The following is an 11613-nucleotide window of genomic DNA, read 5'->3' on the forward strand; positions in this document are numbered from 1 at the left end:
CTCTAAAAGAGGCCTATAAATTTCCTGAGATATTGTCAATTTATTTTCAAGCAAAACTCTCAAGAAGAGCTGAGGATTTATTAGTTTTGAATACGTTGTGCAGCTAAATATAGATGGGTCATTCTATAATTGGAGATACATTTGGCACTTCAAGAAATGACAAAAAAAAAACTGATAATTTCTCAATTTTTTTTTCAGGCATTTGATTGAAAATATGTCAAACTTTGATAAATCACTATTTTGCCAACACCAGCTACATATTATTTTTACTTTTTTTCAGCAAAAACTTGTTGGATACCGACTGATGTGTCAACTCTGTTACGGACAACACAGACAATGCTTTGAAAAAACGGTATATTGTAACAGGCTAAATTGTCTAATATAAGCTGTCCTTACACAAGATAACTTCAAGGTGAGATATTGAACTCAAAATATATTTTTAAAAAATTAACACTTAACATTTACAGAATTGTTTTTGTAGGCGCAAATATTTTCTATTAAAACTCATTAAATTCCAACAAATATAAAAAAGACAATTATGCCAATGATACTGTTGTACAGAATAATCCAACCAACAATATGGAAGATATGAAAAACATTTATTTATGTTTTTTTAACGTAAAAACAATTGATAAACAGAGTTGACGACTGTAGTAACAGATTTGACAGGACAATTGGACGGTTTAGTTTTTAGCTGTGTGGGGTCTTTTGAGACATAAACTCACAAATCATTTAAAATACATACAAGAAAAAAACATAAAATGCAATTCTAGAGGCATTAAACATGAACAGATTTAGATGATAGTTAAGAGTTTTCCTAACTTTTTTCTGACAAAGGATCGACCAACTAATTTGCTTGTTTTGATTTTAGGTGATTGTCCATCGTTTCTTTGTCTCTCATAGTGTTTACGGTATTTGTCAATCTTTTTCATCTGTGTTTTCAGGATCTTTTCTAACTTCTCCATTTTCTTGTTCAGTCTCTTGATCCTACGTTGCATTCTCCTGTTCTCTGATTTCTTCCTGAAATTAAAAAGGAAACAGTACTTTACAATAAAAGATCAATTGTTCAGATTTAAGAAAATAATAAATTTGCTATTAATAAATTGTAATAGCAGTTGTCTGGCCTGAAGTATCACTGAAAAGTATGATTGAATAGTCTTAGTTACCTGATACAGTACAATAGCTTCTGGTGAACAAAACACACATCTGTCCCATTATCTCTATGTTGCAACATGTCCCTTAGTGTCTAATGCTTGTGGAAGTCCAGTGTGACGTAGAGAACTCTGGAATTTGTGGTGGATCTTCTTCTTTGTCTTTATACACTTCTTCTAGCTCTGCTTTCAGCCTGTGCTCTTCTCCAATATCTTTGCTTGCTCCTCCTCTCTCTTGGTGTCATGTCTGCCACCAAACTTACTATTTTCAAAACTTTCTTGCAATTCCATCTTTCCCTGTCCTTTGCTAAATTCTCCTCTTTTTTGCATCTCTTCTAGTTTGATATCTCTGTTTTTCAGCTGCTGAAAGTGACACATCTAAAGTAAAAATGTAGGCTATGTTAGATATGGTACAGTTAGTCAAAAATTACTTTAAGATGTATTTATTTATTTAATTATTTAATTCAAATGTTTAATACTATTTATTCAATAACTTTTAAAACTACTACTCAAGAGTTGCATGCTGTCAACTCTGTTACTCTACCTTGGTAACAGAGTTTGACGGTAACAGAATTGACAATTTCAAATATTTTTGTTAAAAACTCCACTTGCTAGCATAAATGCTAAAAGCACACATCACCAATAAAATTATGGTTTAAAAATGTTTAAATCGAGATATTTTATTTAAAAATCAGTAGTGTCTTCCTAGTGATATTAGAGTAACAAGGTTGACATAAAAAATGATAACTCTTGGTGTTGACGCTTTTCATATTGAAATAATTTCTCAGAAGGGTAGACATACCTCTGAGTGCTTGAGATCTTGTCAGCAAAAGGAGGCGATGTCATTTCATGCAACTTTTATAGCTGTGGAATGTCATTCCAAAAATTTTAAGGGACCAGCTCAGTCCATGTGGTTCTGACATTTGTCAGTAATCAAGAGGATGTACATTTCCACCTCACCTGACCAGGTAAGCATTAAGGTAAAAATAAAAATAGAGCAAAATGGAAACAGAGCAACTGATAGAAATACTTTCTATATAAAGAAAAGCAACAAAGTTAATAGCAGGAGAAAAGTTGTTGGCAACATTAGCTCAGCCGATCTCTCCCTCCAGGAAGCCACCAAACTGACCTTCTGTCCAACTCCAACTATAATAAAGAAAAAAGAAAGAAAGAAAACGGAAAGTTAAAATAACAAATAATGCCAAATTAATAATTCAGATCTAATGTGTTCTGGAATCTATTAACTGACATTTTACAAATTTCACAAATCAATTATAAGGTTTCACAAATGTTTTATTTATTCTGCTGTTAGTACAGAATAATCTAGTTTGGTTTGAAATGTCTAGGTGTTGGTTTTAAAGTACAACACATTAAAAAAGCTCAAGATAGTGAAAAATTAAGTGTAATCGCCCTTTAGCTGTTTTCCGAATTAGATGCTACATTCGGAAGCTAACTTCAGCTTCGACTGATAGCTTGAGCACAATATAGATAGATCTATATATGTTTATATAGATATATATCTATGTCTATAAAGCACAGATAATCAAAACACAGAAGAACTAGCATGATGAATACAAACGATTTATTAACTTACCTTCGAAGTTATTGTGAAGTTTTGACACATCCAGCTTAAATCCTTTGTTGTTGTTGGAGCGTTTCAGGACGTCTGAATAATTCTATAGACATCATTAATAGTCCTGCAGGACTGAGGAGCCACTGTTAGCATACTGTTGCCTGTTAGCATACTGTTGCCTGTGCACTGGAACCATTCTATGTGGCAAAAAAATGCGGAAGTGCTAAAACGGAAGTCCATGGCATATACCCCATTTAGCTCAATAGACCTCATAGATATTAAATGCACGCCCCTGAACACAGATGTTCTGAATCTCCACCAAAAGGGGCACAATGCTGCAAGAAACCGCCAATGATGACACGCCTTCATAGAAGGTCAACAGCTCTCACCATGTCCCAAGTTGGTGAGGGCATGGTGAGTAAACATCACCGCCACTGCAACCAGCCTAGGGAGAACCACCATCAAGCCCAGCTATACTGTCAGCGACCCTACATCCAAAAAGGGATGCAACACCTCCAGCACACACACTGCAACCCCTAACACCCAAAACCATATGTTCGTATGTATGTAGGGACACAGCAAAAACCACCAACCCCAGGTAAAGCAGCACCACAACCTACCACACAGCGGAGGGCAAGACGCAGCAAGAATGCCCAATGCAAAAGCCATGCACAAAGTTCACGCCATGAAAAAACATCCCCACAGGCCCAACAAAGGAGTCACATTAAAATGTTTTGTAAATTTAGATTCTTTTAAAAGCTGCAGTAACTTAATAAAAAAAATGTTTTTGTTGGAACTGTCAGTGTTTCATGAGAGTATGGTATAACACATATAATCTGTGAAGAAAATAACTCCTACACTTCCTCCCAATGCTGATATTGTCATCCTTAGAAATACACTGATCCTGCTCAAAAACAACCTACTAGAGCTGAGGATGGTCTCATTGTTGTCAATCATGTACAAACTCTATGTGCAAATGGCGGAGAAACAATTTACCTTTACAGAAGAACTAGCCTAGCCTGAGCAATCATGACAAGCTCTACATTTGGGAAGTCTCTGTAGAAGAAGAGAGCAAGGGTGAGGGAGTGAGCAGCATGTACACACACATGATTGACAGTGTTGAGAACATCCTCCTGGCTCTGATAGTGTGTGTCTGACCAAGTGTTGTATTTCTGCACTGGGAAAAAGCAGAGGAGGTTGATTTTTTCACAGATAATCTGTCTCATATTATTATTATAACATAGCGGCAGTTTTAACAAACATGTAAAAAACTATTTTTATAACAATTACTGTCTTTTCCATATGGATGTAAAAAAATTATTTTTTAAAATTCAATGTCGATCACTTTGATCATGAGCTACAGAAATGAGGCATACATTTTAAATTGATTCCTACCTTTATAGACTGTGTGATCCTCCACAGCAGAAGAAGGGTGACCTTTTTTGACAATAAAGGTCCAAGGATCTCTGTAAAAGAAAAGAAATAAGCCAAAACACAAGAAATTACAATAAATATTCAAGTAAAATATAAATTTAATGCACATAAAGACAAGTGGGTAGAGGCCAACAAAAGCGTATACACATGCATGCAAAAAAAATAAAAAGGTGTGCACATGTTTGTGCTTGTAGACATGTGCATGTTGAGATTTTGGCCACTCCAAATGTTAATATTACTTCCCATTAAAACAAACATGTTGGCAAAATTAAAAGATTACTACTAAAGTTGATTTTATATACCTCCCCTTTAAAAACGAAACATTTAATAAAATGTACTTTTTGTCTGTCTGCCATAATTGTAATATATTACATTTAACATTTTTCTTAAATTTGTTAAATAATTTTCTATTTATAAACAGCATTAAAACGGATGCAAATTCCCATTGAAATTTTTCTAATGAAAGTTTTACTGATGTTATCTTCTGTACATACGTGTATAGCAAAATAAAGTGAATTTTTATCATTACTTGTGCCTGGGTAGTCTTTAATGTAATGACTACAAGTCATCGTTGTCTGCAAAAGTTCACTGAATGTTTATGGTGAGGTATGAGGCACCTTTTCTTCCTTTTAGTTGACAAGAGACTGCATATGCACAGACAAGGTCATTGACAAGGATCATGGTATGACAGACTTTCTTAAACTGAGTTAAAATGAAAATTCTGTATTTTCACTTAAGGTAATCCTTGTGGTTTCACCAAGATATAGCCTCTGTTTCTCTCCCTCAGTCCACTAAAGTTCAGTGGGTGTCATGATTTGCGGAGGTAGAGTGGCGAGGGAGGACGCAGGCAGACCCAGGATGAGGATGATGATGAAAACCCACAGAACGGAACACAGGCAGCAAGAATGTTACACAACGAGGACCCTGTCACGTCCACCAAGGGCACAACATATTTGAGGACACGAGACAAAAAGATGAGGGTTTAACAAAATGTTTTATTTATAAATTCTCTTCACTTTGATTTTCTTARKTCAGCTTCTTCTGATTTTCTGTGAAGAAAATRGCGTTAAGGCCCTCAGATCCCGTGTTCCAAAAAGTAAAGAAAAACAAAACCCCAAAAGTATTAACAGAAAGTTGGACCTGGTGAGCCGATCAAACAGAACAAAACGGTACAGCAGGGGGCCGACCCTACACAGGGCCGTCGAAGCCCCTACTGGTACCGGACTAAAGCAAAAAAGAATTTAATAAAAAGAAAGATCGAAAACAGGACAACCGGTCCCACCAGGCCAAAATCACAAGAATAGCAACCAAAGGCTAACAGAAATACCGCATGGCAGACTGGAAAGTCAGCTGCGGCCCACAGCGACTGGATGTCCGCGCACCGCGCGGGTGGAGCGAGCGGAAACGAGTGGAAAAGGCGGAGCTCAGGAAAGAAGATGGCGGGACTCCCAACATGCCGAAAGCCAGCCTATTTATAGGCGGACCAACAGCGCCAAAAATTAACGTAATTAAATAACCAAAAGGGAATTATCCAAACTCCAAAATAGATTAACAAAAGGTCATTCAACTAAAGTCTATAAGAAAACAAGGAAAAGAAATAGACAAAAATGATAATGTGCCCGAAGCACATAACAGACCCGAAATGAGACGAAGACAACAGGTGGGTTTAAATACACAGGGAGGGTAATCAGGGAACTAGACACAGCTGGGAACAATAAACAGGGAAGACACAGATACTCACAGGGGAACAGACTAATAAACACAGAAAAACTTGAAAATAAATACATAAAAAACATAGATCACAACAGTACCCCCTCCCCCCCCCCTCAAGGGCAGCTACCAGATTCCCAAACCAAAAACTTTTTTCATATAAAAGGCGCATCGCATTATAAGGCACATAGAGTAGACGCTTCAGTTTGGGTTACCAATTTGTTCCGTACTCTATTATTACACATCCACATTTGTAAAGAAATGGTCCCCGAGTACTTTATATAGTAGTCTGCCCCAGTCATTGTTTCACTCATGGTGTCGGTGTTGCGATATTGTGCCCAACTGCTTTCTGGGTAACACAGACCAACCGACACGCTGCCGCCGCAGTCTCTGTCTCTCTTCCCCCGATCCCCTGGCTTTTATCAAACTTTATTAACAAACCAGCATTCTGACAACTATCCCAGCATGCACCGCGCACTTCTTCTACGGGCGAAAATGAAGTCGGCTGCTGCTTACCTTAGTTGCTAGACCTGTTGTGGTTCAATGTTGGTTCATATATAAGGCGCACTGTCGGCTTTTGAGGAAATTGAAGGTTTTTAAGTGTGCCTTATAGTGCGGAAAATACGGAATTTCCTGCTAGATAAGCCAGACAAAAGCTAGCCTATGAAAGCTTTTGTCTACACACCTTCCCAGGCCTGTTAACAGTCAATGCTGGAGGGTGGAGCTGAAGAGCATGATGTAAACTATTCAATTTCACAGAACCAGTAGCATGCATGCCATGCATGTTGGGTCTGCTTGTTTGTTTTCTATACTTTTACTCAGTGTATGAGGAGCAGGGTTTCCTCCAGAAAACTTGTTAAGCCCGGTGGTAAGGGCGCCGAGGCGGTCCACCATGTGGACATCTCTTTGTATTAAAAGATGTTAAGTAGACAGGAAATGTACAAATATTTCTGGGTAATTATATGTTACGGGAAAACATTGCCAGTAAAATGCTATCTAAACCAACAGCAAATCAAAAAATACAATTAGATTTAATATCAATTATTTGCACTTCTATTTAATCCAAATTAAGTCAGAAGTTCTAACGGACCCCCAGGCCTTCAGGGGCCCCATAAATCCTAATATTTTAACACAGACCACAGGTATATGTAGCATTTATTTATTGAGATTATCAATGCTGCTAAATTTGATTTGATGGCTTCAGCATACATAAATTAAAATATTTGGTAACACTTTATTTGATGAGGTGTAAATAAGACTGTCATGACACTGTCATGAATATAGCACAACACCTGTCATGAACATGGGTAAGTCTTTATGAATATTTATGACTGTTGTCATTAAATGTCATTTGGTAAATCATGACACTTTTAATACAAAGTTGACATTATTCCAAATGTCGTTATGACATCTTGACATTAACCAAGAATCAACATTTATCATAATAGTAGTCATAATAATGTTAAGTGTTATTACACTGTCAAACAAAACAGTAAAAATATTTCCACTACCTGAAATAAAGAAAAACAAGTAGGACCAATAATAAAGATTTCATTAAGCTTTATTACACTGTCAAATGATTTAATAACAGAGTCAATAAAAATCCCTTTTACATCAAGTGGAACAAGTAGCAACAGTTATGAAGATGTCATTAAGTGTTAATACAATTCCAAAAACTATGTCATTAATATTAACTATTACCTCAAATAAAGTTAAATTAGTAGCAACAATTATAAAGATGTCATTCAGTTATTACAGTGTCAAATGCTCCTCTGTCACTTTTATCAGCAGCTAAAACTGTTTAATCTATTAACATGTCGTAACCTGTTTTTCTGAGCTGCCTTCACTGGGTTTAGACCTGTGCCGCAGTGAAGGAGACCTGCTGCTGCTGTGCAGAGCTACGCAGGTGAGTTAGAATCATGGCAGAAAACCAGCAAAACGCAAAGAACTTTTCACAGTTTTCCCCCAAACTAACTGACTGTTGAGTAATACTGTTGAATGCAGGTAATGTTAGCTAAAATATGACTACCTAATAGCAGTACAGCACCTTAAGCTTGTTAACAAGTAGATTGTGGGATACTGGTGTCGCCTATGTTCAGCTACGATTAATTTTTCCCCCAACAAAGTTGATTTTCCCCCGTTCATCTGGAGCCGGGGCTGAGTATAACAGGGAGTCTCCAAGAATCCACTAGGGCTGTATGAATAAATCGATTCGGCGATATATATCGATATTTTCCGCCCTCGGAAAGTATCAATTTTTCATCCGCGAGTATCGATCCGTTAAACCATAGGGGTCCATAGCCTTATAGCTCTTTTTAACATCTAGTTTGTTACGGCATAGCAGCGAGACTCCGCCTCCCTCAGTCTCACTTTCAACTTGAGCTTAAAGTGCACATTATAAACTACACACCAGTTTTTAAATTGTGTTAATAGGCCAAGTATAACCGGAGTAATGATAAAATTAGTAAACCATTTTTCCAAATGTTAGAGAAATGTCAAAAGCGCCGCCATTCCCCGGTTTTTTATACAAAACTGTTGCGTTACTCGTTACATCAAAGTCGCATTGAGCTTTTTCCGTTAAAATGTGAAGTTCAGGGATTTAAGGTGGCGCCGTAAAATCCAAGCACAACGTGACTTACGTGTCTGTTGGCATCCATCGCCTCCACCTTTACTCGCACGCGGCTCTGAGACATGTGCAGTGGATTCTTCTGAGCGGGAGATGTCTGTCTAATCCATAATAGCTGCATAAATCATAATATATTGCGACATGTAAAATCAGCAGCGCTTCGCTTTCACAGACGGTGGGACTTCGTCCAACTTTTAGCGTCACTTGGAAAGAAAGCTTAAAGAAAGGTAAGATCTGTGGACGTGATGCTAGCAAAGCTAGCTGTACAGAGACATGTGTTGCATCTAGCATGAAAAAAAGTTGTCACTCATGCGCTGAATTATTGTGTGTTGACGGAGGTGTTGCATATATGGAACAACGCTGTGACCAAAGTCTGCAATACAGTGATATGACATTCAGGAACGATCCGATTCTTCTGGACGGATCTTTACTAAGTACTAAGGACTGAAGCCTCACTGAGAGCCGTTCTTTGTTCTTGTGTACACCGCAGTAGCTATATATAGACAGACAAACAGACACACACATTTATTTAATCGCCGAATAAGTAAAAGTTGAACGTATGAACGCAGAGCATGCTCATTGACCGATTTCGTCTCCTGTCATGGTGACAAACCTCACAGTGGGAGGGAGGGTGAGAACCATAGACATCAATACGTAGACGCCTCATGGAGCGCTGAGTCCTACGTAACAGCGTCCACCATCTTCTATGTAGCAGCAGGGCGATCGGAGCTCCTCAAGTCCTGTGCTGTGTGTTTCAACCGTTTTACGAAACAAACTGGATTCATTAGGATTACCTTCCCCAGGTAAGGATGAAAGATCAGAATTACTTGACTTTGCAGCCAGAAACAACCGAGAAATATTTCCTATGTAGCTAAATTGGCCCGAAGTAACCACTGATTGTTAGCATAGCAGCTAACGTTTTCATACTGTTTTCTAATGAGAGAGTTGATGAAAAACCGCTGTTTAGAGTAGAAGTTAGTTAAAAACCAGAGGATTTAGTGAGTAAAGGTCAGTCAGGATCAGAGATGGAGCTGCTGGTCTTCAGTCTGTTTCCAGCTCAGCTTCACCATGTCGGTATTTAGCTATAAAGATGCTACGAGTCAGAGCCCAACATGCTGAAAATGTCTTTTTATGAATGTGAAGGAAACATTTATGTATTTTCTATTACACTTTAGGATAATTTCTCTTTTCTTCTTGGCTTTAGCCTGTGAACCAGGTCATCTCAGAAGTCATTGAGTTCTCCCAGTGTGACCAGTGTTCCAGTATAATAAATACATGTTTTATTCTTTCACTTTCTGTGTATTTTTTAATATCTCAATCCGAAGTATTAGTGTATTAATACAGCTTATGTAATGAAATAAAAATAATTTACTCTGCTAGAATTATTTTCACTCTTTGCTGTCAATAGCAGAGTTGACATACTGTAATAAATATTTATTCTCTGGAAAAAAGTAAGAAAAATATGTATTTTAATGTTTGACAATGACTGATTTATAAATCAAAAGTCATTTCTCAATAACGTATAAAAATAAATACAGGAAAATTATTTGTTTCTTGTTTGGAAATGTTAAATGTACATTAAATTATGTAAATATATTCTTCAATAAAACACTGTAAAAATGTGTCCGTTCATCAATTTCAATATAAAAATTATCAGAATCATTTCTATCAAATTAAACATTGTGCTCTTTATTCAGAAATGCCCCAAAACAATTAAATAATCACATCAAAAGTTAGAAACTCTGTCTTTAGTAATTTCTTTGATTGCCAAATATATTAATGTGTGAGAGAAAATGTGTCAATGGCATGTAAAATCAGCAGCTTCGCTTCCACAGACGGTGAGACTTCGTCCAAATTTTAGCGTCACTTGGAAAGAAAGCTTGAAGAAAGGTAAGCGCTGTGGACGTGATATTTAAAAAGTATTTTAAGTTTTTAACTTAAAATACTTTGTAGAACGGCACTTTATAAAGTTCGGTCCATTCACTTGTATTAGCTACTGGCACATATTCCACATTCAATATGGCGGACGCTGTTACGTATCGCTGCAACGGGCCGGCCCGCTGCATGAGGCGTCTATGTATTAATGTCTATGGTGAGAACAGTCACGGTGCTCCTTCTGCTTGGTTACTTGTTGTGCCGTTGGACAGTTGAACGTTATTTACCGTTAATTACAATGTTTCAGTTGTGGTTTCTGACATGGGCAATATGGGCAACCGCCCAGGGCGTTATTTTTCTAGGGATGGCAGGAGACCTCTGCGGATTATAGCACAGCGATAAAAGCAAAACAGAATGAAATGAGTTTTAACTAATACTGGTTAAATATATTTCAGCTCTAAGTATTTAATATCTAGGTGTTTTTATGGGAATGTGGATCTTTCAGATCAATCTGAGATCCAATTTTGATAGGTAAACTTAATTTTATTGTGTCATGTAGCACAGGGCGCTGGTCTTTTTCTCGGGTTTGGTGGTCTTGACTACAACTCTGCTACATGGCTCCTTGGTTGCCTCCCCTCACCTTCTTTCCATCCCCTTTCAGTTGGATTTCTTTCTAAATAAATGTCACTAATGAAGTTCATGCTGTGTTAGGACAGGAAACAAGATGTTTCCATCCCTAAAATTATGATTCATAGAATCACATATCTAAGTCTAAACTGTTGCAGAGAATAAACACAATAAGAACACGTTTAATCTGTGGTAGTGTTAATTAAAATGGCACATTTCTGATGTATTAAAATTAAATACGATCGGTACACTTAATGATATTAGCGATTAGGTAATGCATTCAGCGAGTACTTTTACTTGTAATACTTAAGTATTTTTAAAAGCCAGCACCTTTTTACTTTTACTTAAGTAAAATGTTAATGTGGTACTTTGACTTTTACTTAAGTACATTTTTTGAGTACTTTCTCCACCACTGCATATTAGCTTTTAATTTGCTAGATTAAAATTGGGGAGAAAAAATCTATTTGCCTTCCTTTAAAATATGTTTAAGATTAAGATTATTGGTCACCTCTGCTCTCCTATCAGTTCCTCTTTTCCCCTGTCCTTCCACCTACCATCTACCTTCAACACAACATCAGTGACCTTTAATTACAGTTACAACATTTTACACCTTTTCA

At 37.1% G+C, this 11613-nt stretch overlaps 1 protein-coding gene across 12 annotated transcripts in view; it reads right to left on the bottom strand.

Annotated features, from left to right (window-relative positions):
- cemip (cell migration inducing hyaluronidase 1) overlaps positions 1-11613 on the bottom strand; it is a 228577-nt gene that overhangs the window by 142299 nt on the left and 74665 nt on the right. For all 12 annotated transcript variants that reach the window (XM_017303981.1, XM_017303972.1, XM_017303973.1 and 9 more), the window contains one exon: positions 4120-4190. In XM_017303981.1, the coding sequence (XP_017159470.1) occupies positions 4120-4190 (71 nt within the window). The remainder of the gene's footprint in view (positions 1-4119; positions 4191-11613) is intronic.

The sequence above is a fragment of the Poecilia reticulata genome, linkage group LG3, assembly GCF_000633615.1.
Source record: "Poecilia reticulata strain Guanapo linkage group LG3, Guppy_female_1.0+MT, whole genome shotgun sequence".
Classification (NCBI taxonomy): Eukaryota; Metazoa; Chordata; class Actinopteri; order Cyprinodontiformes; family Poeciliidae; genus Poecilia; species Poecilia reticulata.